The sequence below is a fragment of the Megalobrama amblycephala genome, linkage group LG19, assembly GCF_018812025.1.
Source record: "Megalobrama amblycephala isolate DHTTF-2021 linkage group LG19, ASM1881202v1, whole genome shotgun sequence".
Lineage (NCBI taxonomy): Eukaryota > Metazoa > Chordata > Actinopteri > Cypriniformes > Xenocyprididae > Megalobrama > Megalobrama amblycephala.
The window spans coordinates 921929-938242 of record NC_063062.1 but is presented as its reverse complement, the minus strand read 5'-3'; the positions used below and the strand labels follow the sequence as shown (position 1 = coordinate 938242).

At 35.3% G+C, this 16314-nt stretch overlaps 1 protein-coding gene across 3 annotated transcripts in view; it reads right to left on the bottom strand.

Moving 5' to 3' along the window:
* The window catches only part of LOC125254628 (transcription initiation factor TFIID subunit 4-like), a 118171-nt gene that overhangs the window by 84002 nt on the left and 17855 nt on the right, over positions 1 to 16314 (bottom strand). For all 3 annotated transcript variants that reach the window (XM_048169319.1, XM_048169318.1, XM_048169320.1), the window contains 6 exons: positions 15390 to 15512; positions 15093 to 15182; positions 12441 to 12590; positions 8724 to 8799; positions 7792 to 7906; positions 1819 to 1988 (listed from right to left, as the gene is read on the bottom strand). In XM_048169319.1, the coding sequence (XP_048025276.1) occupies positions 1819 to 1988; positions 7792 to 7906; positions 8724 to 8799; positions 12441 to 12590; positions 15093 to 15182; positions 15390 to 15512 (724 nt within the window). The remainder of the gene's footprint in view (positions 1 to 1818; positions 1989 to 7791; positions 7907 to 8723; positions 8800 to 12440; positions 12591 to 15092; positions 15183 to 15389; positions 15513 to 16314) is intronic.

Below are 16314 nucleotides of genomic sequence, written 5' to 3'. Positions count from 1 at the left end.
TGTAAAGTATTTTTTTGAAGTACAGTGTCGTTTTGACCATAATAATGTACTAAATCTAACTCGTATAAATATTACAGTAGTAGCCTATAGAAAAATACTATACATTCATTTATAGGTAAAATCGAACTCCGAGCCTCCTGTATCACCCATTCTGTGATGACAAACAACTTCCCTGTGCAAAGGATCATGGGGGCCTGAAGTGTCCATCAGTTGTACCCTTCGAAATCCTTCATTCCGAAGGGCCCTTTAAAGTGGCCAGTTTTGAACACTTCGGTTTGGAACGACCCTTCAATATGGCGGCCATGATTGTTGCCGTTTGTTGGATGCTCAGACGACCAAACAAATGCAGATTAAACATTTTCAGTCTGGTAAAAACAGACTCCAACCAACGCCAACAGGGTTATCACACCTATCCAACAAACTCCAACAGACGAGTTTGTTGGTGTTTGTCGGTGCGGTGTGAACTGAAACAGCTGAAATCTACCCGCATTTGGCGGGTTGGCGGGTGTTAATGTCAAGCCCTGATTGTTACTAAGCCTGCCCTGGGTACACCAAAACTACCCGCATTTTTCTTTCCGTTGCCCTCACAGATTCCTGCAGTTAAGCTTGGATGTACATTTAGTGCACAATAGACCCCTGTAGCGCGGCCTAAGCTTTTGTCCTTAATGGCATTTTTTTCCTTACATTACCTTTACTTTACTTTACTTTAAGTAGTTTTGAAACCAGTACTTTTACACTTTTACTTGAGTAAAAAGCTTGAGTTGATACTTCAACTTCTACAGAAGTATTTTTAAACCCTTGTATCTATACTTCTACTTGAGTATTGAATGTGAATACTTTTGACACCAGTGTGTAGAGATCTCTGATGGAATCACGTCCTCATGTTTGGATATTAAAGACGTGAAGTTCAACTTGTATGAAGTTCAATTCCGTTTTATATAATTTTATTGATATTAAATTATTTATTCATGTTAAATACAACCAATATTGCTGTGTTATTACTGTATTATGTTTATTACAGTATCTCTTCAGTTAAAACCATAAACGCATACTGTCCACTCAAGTGGACATCTGAAAAATATGTGTAAAAAATCATTTCAAATCTTGTTTTTTGTAAGTGCAATAAAAACACATAGGGAAAAAATCCTGACTGAGGTCATCATAATTCATGCATGAAAGGGTTAAAAAAGAAAAATCTTACTGACTCCAAACGTTTGAATGGTAGTGTATAGTCTAGCATTTGTTTTGTTTTATAAATGTTGGTGGTCATATGTTGAGGAATGTTCCAGGTTAAATAAACATGTTGACAGATATCCGGATACGATGCAAATCTAGGCGGACAAACATTCAGCTTTCATTACAAGTGGTTCTTGCAATGTGCTTATTTACACAAAAACAGAAGGATGAGTTGAAATTTTTCTGTGGTGATCGACAGAATGACTTGTGTGGACCATTTTTCCATGTTTTAACAATGTGAAAACGGTTTAAGATCCAGTTGAAAAGATGCAAAACCACAAATGTAAAAAAGTGTTCAACTGGGGACAACAATAAAATGGTCAACACAATTCTGATACAGCGAGAGTTTGGTGGAACAATAAGGACACTCTCCTGGTGGCCCAAAGCGACCGTGGACTGGCCTACATTCACAAGAACAGAGAACGTTTAAAAGCTCCAGGCTCTCCAGAATAACTCCATATCATCACAGAACAATGAGACGGGTTTATGTGTCCTTGTGAGAGCTTTTTATACTCTTCTAAACATATATTTAGCACTAAAAACATCTATTAACTGTAAGGTTCAGGTGTGGAGATACTCTACCTGTTTCCAGTATCCGCCGGTGTAACAGACCTGTGGGCAGGAAGGCCTCGTCTTTACAGGAGCGGATCTGCGTCCCCACCAGATCAGAGTTGGTTGCTAGAATACGAGCGCTCTCTTCGTTGAGGTTCACGCCGGCCATAGACGCCACATCGTTGATATCATCATCATCTCTGAAATCACAGACAAAATCAGTCTGATCTCACAGCACATTATCATATAATAGAATATAATCAACATATAAATGCATATTCAAAGCACTTGACAATCAACCACTGATGTCTAACTACTACCTAATTTAACTACATTAAAAAGCGTTTTTGTATGTATTATTATGGAAGTTGTTCATGCAGGATGTTCAATATTCACTTTCACTCATACATTCTTATGCATTTTAACCTAAAATGGTGATATTGAATAAACAATTATTATATTTTTAAACATTTTACATTTTTAGATATCAACATGAAAATAAAAATTAAATAAATCTAAATATTTTTTCCACTATCTGTGTGCATCCCACATATTCTGAACAGAATGGGAATGTGGATGTGAGTAAATAAAAATTAAATAAAAAAGTATTAAATAAATATTCATGGATATGTTTTCTGTCAGCTACCCACATTTGCATCACATGAATTATGAACAGAATTAGAATGAGCATGAATAAATAAATACATTTTTGGATGGATGGATATTTGGATGGATGGAAATTCGGATGGATATTCGGATGGATGGATGGATGGATAGACGGACGGACGGATGGATATTCGGATGGATATAAATTCGGATGGATGGACGGATGAATATTCGGATGGATGGATGGATGAATGAAAGGATGATAGATGGAAATTTGGATGGATGAATGGATGGATTGATATTCGGATGGATGAATGGACGGACGGAAAGATGGATGGATGGATGGATGGATGGAAATTTGGATGGGTGGATGGATGGAAATTTGGATGGGTGGATGAACGGATGGAAGGATGAATATTCGGATGGATGGATGGATGGATGGATGGATGGATGGATGGATGGATGGATGAAAGGAAGGATAAAAGGATGGATGGATGGATGGATGGATGGATGGATGGATGGATGGATGAAAGGAAGGATGGATGGATGAAATTTGGATGGGTGGATGGATGGAAATTTGGATGGGTGGATGAACGGATGGAAGGATAGATATTCAGATGGATGGATGGACGGACGGATGGATGGATATTCGGATGGATGGATGGATATTCGGATGGATATAAATTCGGATGAATATTCGGATGGATGGATGGACTAATGAAAGGATGAATGAAAGGATGAATGAAAGGATGGATAGATGGAAATTTGGATGGATGAATGGATGGATTGATATTCGGATGGATGAATGGACGGACGGATGAATGGATGGATGGATGGATGGATGGATGGACTAATGAAAGGATGAATGAAAGGATGGATAGATGGAAATTTGGATGGATGAATGGATGGATTGCTATTCGGATGGATGAATCGACGGACGGATGGATGGATGGATAGATGGATGGATGGATGGATGTTCGGATGGATGGAAGGATATTCGGATAGATGGATGGATTGATATTCGGATGGATGGATGGATGGATGGATGAATGGATGGATGGATGAATGGATGAATGGATGATGGATGATGGATGGACAAACGGACAGAAGGATGGATATTTGGATGGATGGATGGATGGATGAATGGATGGATGGACAAACGGACGGAAGGATGGATATTTGGATGGATGGATATTCGGTTGGATGGATGGATGGACGGATGGATAGATAGACTATCCGTGTGCATCACATGTATTCTGAACTGAATAGGAATGTGCACATGAAATGAATAAATAAATCATATATAATATATATATATGATTTATATATTATATATATGTGCATCATATATAATCTGTAGAATGTGAATGAGTTCATCTGACTGAAGAAGAGAAGCTCAGTGTGTTACTGGTGTGTTCGACCTTCCAACTATAATCTAAAAAATCTGTCTTCTCATTGTGACTTTAGTTAACAAAACACAAGAGTTCAAGCTGCGCTTCTCATGTAAACATACAAGCTGCATGTCAACGTCATCCTTGACGTCTTTAAAATCACTACAACTGAAACTGAAATAGTTCAATAGAAATATATCAAAATGACTAAAACTAAAATGAAAAGTAAAAACATAAAATCAAAAGCTAACTCAAAACATGAATAAACACTATAACACTGAACTGACACTGATTCATGGGAATGTTAATGTCATTAGTCAAGCAAGACGCATTCCATCAGTGTGACTGGCAGCTTCTTCACCCAATCATTACTCTCCCTTTTTCCCGTTGCCTTGGTAACAGTGTCCTAATTACGGCACATTAGCAGGGGAGCAGCGCGGAGTTTCCTGCGCCCGGGGCGCTGCTGAAAACTTCATCGCTATGGTCACAGAGGTCAAAGTTCACTCAGCTCCACTCTGATTTACGTCCGCGTCTGTACCTCTGTTTCTGACACTGACCCCCTGGCATCTTGTGCCCGCGTCCACGCCACCCCCGGTGCCCGTGTGTGTGCGTGCGGCCCCGTCGCGCCCCCTGCCTCTCGCCGGCTGGGCAGGGTGTATATGAGTCCTGACACCACGGCAGGAGCTGACAGAGGCGGTTAGCACTGCGCAGAGTTAGCACGTTAGCCTAGCTGCCGCCTCACGCCAGAGAGATGAATGAGAGGAGTTCAGTAAAGCTCATGACTGTTATTATCTTTCTTCTGACATGAATGATTTGTCCCATTCAGCTGCCCTTCACAAAAAACTTACTATAGTTCCTGCCAAAACTGTGTTCAGTGTCAAGTATTTTGCCCATTTATTTACTTGATAAAGATTTCCAAATAATTATTAAAGCCTTTAACCAAACCAACCGGCTCATTAAAATGCTCATTTGAAGCAACAAAAAAGTATTTGAAATTCATTGACTGAACAATCATCCCATGATGTATTGAATGATATAATCAAAAAACAAAACATAAAACTGCTTAATATTTCATTACTACTATTATTAATTTATTAACTTTAAAAAAAAATCATATAAAAGCATATGTATGAAAGCAATATATTTTAACTTTATTGCAAAATATTCAAATTTATACAGTGTTGTTATTGTTGACTCCAACTAAAACTATTAATAATTTGTTTTCGTTTTACATTTTATATATACATACATATATATATATATAATTTAGAGTTTCAGTTTTTATTTTAATTTTTGTTTAATGTTTAGTAATTTTATGTGCTTTTGTCATTTTTATTAGTTTTTTTAAAATATTAAAATGTTATTAAAATGTATATTTCATATTATATTTAAATATATTTGAATATTTAGGTTTAATTTATTTTTTAGGTTTGTTTAGTTATTTCAACCATTAAAATTTTTGTTTGTTTATAGTTTTTATCTTTTATATATATATTTATATATATAAGTGCTTTTCATTTTTATTAGTTTTTTTTAAATATTAAAATATTATGTATATGTATTATAATATTATTATTAAATATATAATATTTTAATATTTAAAAAAAACTATTGTTTATTTATATATATTTTAATAATAATATTATAATATATAATATATACATAATATTTTAATATTTATAAAGAACTAATAAAAATGAAAAGCACTTAAAATGAAACTAAAATTAAAACTGAAAGTATAAAAAAAAACAAAATATATATATATATATTTATTTATTTATATTTAAAAAAAATTATTGTTTATATTTTTATCATATATATATATATATATTTATATTAATAATAATAATATTATAATATATAATAAATATATGTATATAATATTTTAATATTTAAAAAAAAAGTATTAAACTAAAAAACAATAAACTAAAATTAAAACAAAGTATATGAAAAAAAAGCTAATTTAAAATATTAATAAATACTATAATAGTATATAAATAATACTTTGATTCACAAAATGAGTATTTTTACGAATTAGGCATCATTGCTGTAGTAACTAAACTAAAATAAATGTTGGGTTGTTTCAACCCATGTTTGGGTCAAATATGGACAAACCAAACCGTTTGTTTACATTTTAAATGAAATTTTTAAACCCAACAGTTGGGTTTGTCCATATTTGACCCAAACATGGGTTAAAACAACCCAGCATTTTTTAAGAGTGTAAACTAAACTAAACTAAAAGTCCTGGTGTTACCCGGCGGGTGGTTTGGTCTGATCAGGGTCCGAGAGCCAATCAAAAACATCCTGGTCACGAAACATGCCGTCGGGTAGAGGGTCGTCAGTAACAAGCAAACCTGACAGCTTAATTAGCTACACTGCTAAAGATTTATTGGTTTATCAATCAGCGCCTGAGGCTGACGCCTGGAGAGAGAGAGAGAGAGAGAGAGAGAGAGAGCCATAACTGTGAACTCTGTGACCTGCTGTGACACGCAAAGACAAAACACAATAGCTCTGTCACAAACCCTAGTGAGCTGTTCACAGTCTACATAGGGAGCATCTTGAAATGAAACACCCTACATAGGCAGCAGCTCATTCTAGTGCTGCTCACCAGCTGATTCCAGTCAAGTTTGACCAGAGCTTGAGCACAATATCTGTCCCTCATAAACACAGACACTGTACAATTTACCATGGTAATTATAATTTGGGACAAATACTATAGCAATAATGAATGAATACCAAGTCACCAAAGTTAAGCTACTTTAAAAATACTTGAAGGTATTTTAGCTTGTTTTAAAATGTAAACTAGACGCTAAATTTATTTCACATTAAGCTCATGTGTACGGTTTCGCTGACTTAATTTATGTTCATTTAAAAATAAAAATATTTGAAAAACTTGCTTTTCAAAGTATGTAAAAATAATTGTGTGAATAATCATCCCATGCTAATTAAACTACTTAATAATCAATCACATATGAAAACAAGAATATTTAGCAATACATTTAAAAATAAATATATTAACATAAATATAATATATAAATATTTATATAATATAAATATATTAAATATGTTTCAAGTATATAAAACAGTGTTGTGATTGTAGACTAAATCTTTTAATAAATTAAATAAAAAAACTGAAATAATATATAAATATAAGATGAAAAATTAAAACTATATATATATATATATATATATATATATATATATATATATATATATATAATTAAAATAATAATAAAAAAGTTTTTTGGTAAATTAAATTAAAAAAACTGAAATAATATATATAAATGTAAGATGAAAAATTAAACAAAAAATGTTTAATTGTTGCAAATAAATACGTTTAAGTATTAAAACTACTAAATTTAAAATAAAATATAAATACAAATATTATAATATTAAATATAAATATTAAACTATATATTAAAATATTAAAACAAAATCTTTTGGTAAATTAAATTACATTTAAAAAACTGAAATAATATATAAATATGAGATGAAAAAATTAAACAAAAAACTTAAACGAAAATTGTAATTGTTGCAAATAAATAAGTTAAAGTATTAAAATTATTAGAAATAAAAGAAAAAATTAATTAAAGCTATATATATATATATATATATATATATATATATATATATATAGTAATATTAAATATAAATATAAAAAATTTAAAACATTAAAAATATATAGTTACTATAATTTTATGTTGATTTTAAAGTATTTAGCTTGTTTTTAACGCACATTAAAAGGAAAAAGCAGCATCCGGTAAAGCAGACACTAAAGCCATGAGCTATTTCACATTAAGCTCTCTCATGTGTTCAGTCTCGCTGACGTACAGAGCGACAGTTTTGAGCAAACAAGAGAGAAAAGAAAGCATAAGGAGAAGGAATGGGAGGATGAGAGGCAGCGGTCGGCCCTCGCTGAGAGTGTCGCCCGCAGTCATCAGGAGCAGCTTGGTGAAACGCTGCCCCCGTGTGCCAGCGGCCGGCGTTACAGCACACATCTCCGTACCTGAACGAGCCTCCCCCCGGGTCATTCAGCTTGTTTTTCTGGTTTCCTGAGAGCTGTATGGAGACGCCCGCAGGGCTTTTGCCCGTCTGGAAAGCTACAGGCTTCCCTAAAGTACCTGGGAAAAGACAAGACAACATTATCATGAACCTACACACCTATTTTCAACAAACCTGATTCTGTCTGGAGCTCAACCAGCTCAGATGTGCACGTCACATTTCACACCAAGACATTGTGTTTTGCATAAAACTAAAGAAGCCTATATTAGAAGCATTAAGATTTTCTATTATTTTCTTCACATTACACACATTTGATAGATATTTCTACCTGACTTAATGCATAAAAAATAGCTTTGTTGGTATAAATCATTGCATTGATTGTGATTCAGTGTGACTTGAATAAAATCAGTTAATCTAGATTTCTATTTTTAGGTTAGCATTTTTTTCAGTGCATGACCCGGGCATGTTCTTGACAGGTTTCGTGAGATTCCCCCGAAAAGAGACAGAAAAACAGGGAGCGCTGCCATTTTTACTGATTCTCTGCTTTTGTCTTCATGCATCTTGCTCTTCTTTCTATATTTTCCTCTGTCTGTCTCTCAGAGTTCCCCTATACACTCCTCAACGTGTCGACACACACACACACACAAACACACACAGCGACTGCCAGGGTGCATTTGAACGTGATTTTAAGAGGCATGTTCTTGGCCCACAGCTACAGGAGACGGTATTTTTAGAAACTATCCCCCTGAAAATCCACTTTCAGGGCAAAAATATAACACACATCAGACTATGATGGGCAGGAAAAGAAAGACAGATCAAATCTGCATGCACACACCTGTACAGAAGTGTGTGTGCGAGATCAGATGGTTCATACAGAGCTGATGAATGCATAAATAAATGAAAGTCATCTGTGTTGTGTTGTGTTGGGCGTCTCACCTGTCGCTCGCACCGTCTGCGTGATGACCACGGGCATCCGTATCTGACCTCCAGGACCCGCCGCCCTCTTGATACCCTACAAACATACAAAGATTCACACCATTTCACCTTCATATCTGAACAACAGTCTTACAGTCTGGGCCAGTTTTGTGTCTGGAACTAATTCAGAATTAATATTGATTACGCATGATGCATGATCACGTCATGCGTGGCACATCTCAGAGCAGTGCAAGACGACCATTTGTGGTTAAAAAATACATAATTTTTATTTTTTTTAGAAAATAACCGATGGATTCTCTAGATCAGACTCTTATTCCTCGTCTGGGATCATGTAGAGCTCTTTGAAGCTGCACTGAAACTGACATTTTCAACCCGTTGAACCCCAGTGAAGTCCACTATATGGAGAAAAATCCTGGAATGTTTTCCTCAAAAACCTTCATTTCTTTTCAACTGAAGAAAGAAAGACATGAACATCTTGGATGACATGGGGGTGAGTAAATTATAAATGATCATTTATAAAGCCTACTGTATCATATTTGATATGCAATTTCTGCACGCGATCTACCACATGCTTCTGTCGTCTGATTGATAGCTCATATGTTTTTTAGCAAGTAAAAGTCTTTCAGTGTAATTGTACAAACATCCTCCTTCAGCTCGTGCTTCATGTAAAATCTGTACTGGTTTTTATAAAGAAAAGCTTTTATATTGTTAGTAATATTTCAAGATAAACACTTACTGGACTGAAGCAGCTCAGGTTTACTTGATTATCCAGGCATTTTTATTTTTAGAAAAATCATGTGTCTCAAATATGATCATCAGGTTTATTTGTTCATCTCTCAATCATCATTGTATTGCATTGCATTATATGTTTTAAAACTATACAGAGCTTTGGTCATAAAACTAATCAGTTAAATATCGTCTTACTAAGACATATTATTGGCAGATATTGATATTTATATGCATTTTAATGTAAGTATCTGCTATACTGTTATAAAGATCTCATTGATTTACATTACAAGCATCAGAATTTCATCACTTTTTGTCCATATTAATATCAGTTTTGAGCTGTTTTTCGTCCATATTCTCACTGTATCACATTATATGAGCCATTAAAGCTCTGATGTATCAAATATGATACTCAACAAAAAACAAATTCATGATTTGTTTTTAATATTTTGTCTCAAAAACTGTTCCATTTCAAACTGTTCCATTTCAAACTGTTTAATTTTTTATTTTTATCTCACATGTCAGGCTTTTGTAAATTTGTAAATTGCATTATAAAAAAAAAAAAAAGAACATGTAATAATAAAATAGAGACCTTTTTTAAATTCATGTTGAGTTCTGTGTTTTCATGGAGATAAATGTGTGCATTAATGAAACGCACATCTGGGTGTGGTATGAAATACACAGGCTGATATTTTCCGAGCACAATAGAGAGAGAAAGAGGAAGAAAACAAGGTAGTGACAAAGTGAGGAGAGGGGCAGAACACAGGAACAGCTCTAATAGAGACGCTTCCGTCCCCCGTGAGTCCCTCAGTGCCGCCCTGAGCAAATCCCATCCATCCAGTCCACTTTCCCTCCGCCTGCATATTTCTCTGACTTGTTTTCTTGTGCCCGGACACTGTCGCTACATTACAGCTCAGAGCCTACAAACCTCGGGGAGATCTCCTTGTGAAGACACGGAAAACCTCAGACACAAACTGAGGCTCCGCAGCAAGAGACAAACTCACCGTCGATATTTGTTTCACATTTATTTAGGGTTGGGCGATTATAGCTTAAAAATATATTTCAATGTTTTTCAGCCTTTTGAAGAAATTTAATATGCACTATCGTTAAAAAGTTTTGGGTCAGCATGATTTTTTTTGAAAGAAAATTAAAGAAATTAATACTTTTATTTATGCATTATATTGATCAAAAGTGACAGTAAAGACATTTATAATGTCACAACACATTTCTATTTAGAGCTTCAAAGGGATTTGGTGAAGGAAAATAAATATAATATGGGGGAAAAACTTATATTCAAACTCAATATTCTTATATTCAAAACTCAAATCTTTGTGATATAAATTTTTCATCCCATCTCATATTTATTTGTCCTCCGTACAAATAAATGCTGTTCTTTTAAACTTTTTATTCATCAAAGAATCCTGAAAAATACATTATTTGATGGTTTCCACAAAAATATGAAGCAGCACAACTGTTTTCAACATTGATAATAATCAGAAATGTTTCTTGAGCAGCAAATCATCATATTAGAATGATTTCTGAAGGATCATGTGACACTGAAGACTGGAGTAATGATGCTGAAAATTCAGCTTTGATCACATGATATAAATTACACTTTACTATATATTCACATAGAAAACACTTATTTTAAACTGCAAAAATATATCAAATTTTTTACTGTATTTGTGATCAAATTAATGCAAAAGAGACTTCTTTCAAAATCAGTTATAATCTTAAGGACACCAAATTTTTAACGGTAGTGCATATCTGTGTATTTTTGCTTTTTTCAATAGGAAAAAAAAAAACAATTTCTATACTAAATTAACACAAAGAAGTTAATATATGCACCAATTTACAATATGATAAAAAGCAATATTTACCATTTATAAATCTTTTTTAATTCTTTGCAAGCTTCTGAATGAATAATAATGATATGCAAATATACACTCTAAAAAATGCTGGGTTAAAAACAACCCAAGTTGGGTTGAAAATGGACAAACCCAGCGACTGGGTTGTTTTAACCCAGCAGGCTGGGCAAACATTTAACCCAACCGCTGGGTTAAAACAACCCAATCGCTGTTTTGTTTTATTTAAACCAACTATTGTTTAAAAATTGCTATATGGCTAGCTTAAAATGAACCCAAAATAGTTGGGAAACTAAAAACCAGATGCAATTAGAGGCAACAATAATAGACAAAAGGTGAATGTTTATTAATAAGCTTTAATATTTTATTAATAGAAATGTAATAGTTTAATAGTTTATTAATATAAATGTATTAATAAGCAATTTAATAAATGTTTATTGTTTAATAATTATTAATTGAACATTAATAAATGTTCATTTCCAACATACTTGGGTTAATTTTAATTAAGTAATACAGTAATTTTTAAACAATAGTTGAGTTAAATAAAACTACCCAGCAGGTTGGGCAAACATTTAACCCAACAGGTGGGTTAAAACAACCCAATTGCTGGGTTTGTCCATTTTCAACCCAACTTGGCATTTTTTAGAGTGTAGGTAGTCACATGTTAATGAGGTCATGGCACAGATGATGATGTCCAACTGAGAAAATTTTGTTTTAATAAATGTTGTGTGTGACTGAAGTGAGAGTTTTGAGTTATTACAGTCTCATAGTACATCAAACTCTTTTATTCAAAAAAGAAAAATCCCTGAAAGCACATGTAAATTGCATAGATTTGATGTGCGTTTTCATCTGGAAGAAGATGTGTTTTTAGGGCGTTTGCAGTTTATCTTAAAAACATATCCTGTTAAATGTCTTTAAGAATCTGCTTTTTTTTTTAAATAAGTGCATCAGATATTTGTTGTTTTGCAGAATGATTCCTTTTTAACAGATGTACATGCTGTCTGGGATCCTTATTTCCATGCTGTGATCTAACACAAGATACTAGTTATTGTTTCTGCTGAATTGCACGAATGAAAAAGAGAACCATATCTGAGATGAGAAGAGAGAGTGAGTGATAAGAACATACTTGCGGCAGTACAGCGGTGCTGTTGGGCTGGTGTGGACGCACACTGACACCCGTCTGGACCGGCGTCACGCTGGTTTTGTTGGGCTGTAGAGGTTGAGTGAGAGACTGCTGGCTGTTCAGGAGAGACAGACGCAGCGCAGGGAGACTTTTCTGCAAACATAAACAAAGTCCCAAAGTAAAATATGAAGGCCATGCTTTTTTATTGCCTTTTTTCCCTATCACATATTTCAGTAATCATCATTTGAAAGCTTAAACACTCTAAATTTATCCTGTGAAAACATGGACATTAGCCCTGCGTTCCATTCGGAAGGGCTCATCCCGATGCCCTAATCCCTTCAAAGGGTTTCCCTCTGGAGTGAGAGCTTCTCAGGGATGAAGGGTGTAGGGGTCAAAAAAACTCTACGCTGGTTGACCCCCAAAGTTTATTTATTTATTATTGGTTTATCGCACCATATTGTATATTGTGTCTGTGTATTTGAAACATCTGAATGGACAGATAAAGGGAGCTGTACAAGTACAATGTAATTTTGACCATAATAACGTACCAAATCTAACTCGTAAAAATATTACAGTAGTATAGAAAAATACTCTACATGCATTTATAGGTAAAATCGAACTATACTCATTCTGTGACGCCAAACAGCTTCCCTGTGCAAAGGATCATGGGAGCCCGAAGTGTCCATCAGTTGTACCCTTCATTCCGAAGGGCCCTTTGAAGTGGCCAGTTTTGAGGACTTCGATTTGGAATGACCCTTCGGAGGGCGATGGCTGCGTCCGAAAACCTGGGTAGCTGACTTGCTGCCTCACCGCCTTATCAAGCAATGACTTGTAAGGCAGCGTTTGTGCATGAAGACACCTCATGAAACAGATTTCGGACAGACTTCTGAGGCAGCATAATAGTTTAATGATCTACAGCAAGCTTTGTTGTGAACTAAACAAATATTTAATGACTACAGTAGTAATTTCAAGCTAGAAATGACATCAAAAGTGAAAATGTTGGTCAAAAATGTACATTTACTCACAAACTGACCAGCAAACGCAACTTTCGGATGCCATCTTTATTTTTCAGAATGGAAAGCACAGGATTGTGGGATATCAAAGGCAGTGAAGGACACATCTATGCTGCCTTGAAAAATCGATCAGATGAAGGTATCTCATGAGACAGGAAGTGAAGCTAACATTGGATTCGGACATGCCTTGATGCCTTCCTACCTTGAAATGTGTCCTCCAAAGGCAGCATTTTACAGTTTTCAGACGCAGCCCATGTATTCCGTTTGGAATGCACCGTAGGTTGGAAATGATACTTTAAATACCTCCCCCTAATGATGCATTTGTTTTTCCGACAAAATGCATCATTGATTGCCGTTTTGACATAGTCATATTTGGTCATTCTCTTTAATGCATTTGCCCTGATTTGATCCGTTTTCCTGTGAAATGTATCTATTTTTATATTACTTTGTCATCATTACTTTCTTTTACGGAGTTAAAGGATTAGTTCACTTTCAAATAAAAATTTCCTGATAATTTACTCACCCCCATGTCATCCAAGATGTTCATGTCTTTCTTTCTGCAGTCGAAAAGAAATGAAGGTTTTTGATGAAAACATTCCAGGATTTTTCTCCTTATAGTGGACTTTAATGGCCTCCAAACGGTTGAAGGTCAAAATTACAGTTTCAGTGCAGCTTCAAAGAGCTCTACATGATCCCAGATGAGAAATAAGAGTCTTATCTACTGAAACCATCACTCATTTTCTAAAAAAATGTTTTAATTATATACGTTTTAATCATAAATGCTCATCTTGAACTAGCTCTCTTCTTCTTCTTCTCTATTAGAATTCCTAATAGAAGTGTATTACTGCCCTCCACAGGTCAAAGTTTGAACTAATTGTTATATACTTGCAATAGCATATTGTATATGACAATTTGAAGCTGCAATGAAACTGTAATTTTGATCTTTATCCGTTTGGAGATTTTTTTCGACTGAAGAAAGAAAGACATGAACATCTTGGATGACATGGGGGTGAGTAAATTATCAGGAAATTTTAATTTGAACGTGAACTAATCCTTTAAAAAATGTCCATTTTAACATTGATTGACACAGCAATACAATTCTATCACATTATTTTGACAGTTAAAGTTTTGGGCGGCTTTTGGGCTGGAAATCGTCCATCCAATCTGGCAACACAGCTCTAGCAATTTGTCACTTTAGCAACCATTTTACAATTAACCTCGCTCACATTTACTTTAGTCTGATTTTTACATTCATAGATTCCGAAGGTCCGAATTACCTCATTTTATTTCTTTCTGTGGAATAATGTGCACTGATGAATCATTCACACTAACAAAAACATCTTATATGTGAAATTCCAATTCCATTTTGGAATGTTTAGAAAGTTCTGTGTGTGAACTGTCATTTTCCTCAGTCCGACAAAGATCATTAACCTCAGTAATCAAAGACATCTCGCTGAGGTCCCAGACCCCTGTGAGGACACCGCAGGCCGCCGATGTCTATTTCTGGAGGATTTTGACGTAAGCCAGCTAACATCACATGACAGCGCGGCCGCATTAGCGTGCCAGCTCGGACCGGGCAGGATGTGACATGCCTGCCGGCTCCTGACCGCGAGGAACGCGAGCCGCGTGCGTGTTAACGTACCTTCAGGAAAGGGACCAGGTAAGGCTGCGGAGACGACTTCAGCTCGGACTGTAGCCGGCTGGTGAACTCCTCCGGATCGATCTTTGCATCCTGAGAGGAGCGACAGCAGATGTTCAGCTGGATTTGAGTGTGTACAGGGAAAAACACATGCAAACTACAGGAAGAGGAGATGATTAGTGCAGGATAAAGTCAAAATTCATTTCCAAAGCAGAGATTATATTGGGGATGCAAAACAAGGTCCTTCTCAAACATTTCAAGGAAAAGCTGATGTTTCTGGAGCAGAACCGACACACGTACCAGTAAATCTTGCACCAGCGCCTTCACGTTTCGAGACGTCTCTGGGGAAGGGGAATTATGGGACGCCAGCTTGATCAGCGTCGCCAAAAAGTTCTTGCACTTCTTCACGTTCTCCTGCATCTCCTGATGAGCGGAGTCAGACAGTTTGTTAGTTTTAAAGACACGTCGAATGGTGCGTTTTCAATTAGACGAGCCTCATAATGACACATCACAGGCCGAGCCGAACAGTGAGTCTGGATTTGGACGGCTGCTCGTGTTAGTAAACAGTTTATCCGGTTCTGACTCACACAGACGCACTCTGTTGTGCTTTTGTTGCCATAATCAGTGATCAGCCCTCACGGGTAAATAAAGTATTTTAATGAAATCCTCTAAATTCCATTTAAATGCTACAAAACCGTCAATCATTTGAGGTTAGAGAATGTGTCAATCAAAAGTCTTTTTTAAGGCTGGTGGCGTGTTACGCTTGATCATCTTCCTGATGACTACGCCGAACTGAAATAATACATGAATGGGTGGATCTCATTAAAACATTTCTAGGTCACATTTCACCACAAATTCAAAAGAAAATGAAGCTTATTTTCAGAAGTGACACTGTGACTTCATTATCGTAAAGGATCCGGTGTTGTGCTGAATTTCGATCCCCCTGCCAAATTATTACCCCCCTCGTTGAAGCCGCTACCTGATTGTCTAATTTTAACCCCGCCCCTAATCCTAACCCCTCCCCCAAACCTAATCCTAAACCTAACCTAGGGGGGTAATAATCTGGCAGGGGGTCGAAATTTGGCACACTTTTTCTTTTTTTTTCAATTTTATTGTAATTCTCATTATTCTTGAATTAATTAATGCATGATTATTTGATATAAATTACTTTTTGAAAATGCATTTTTTTTTTTTTGCATTAAAGAGAATTTGGGAGGGAAATGCC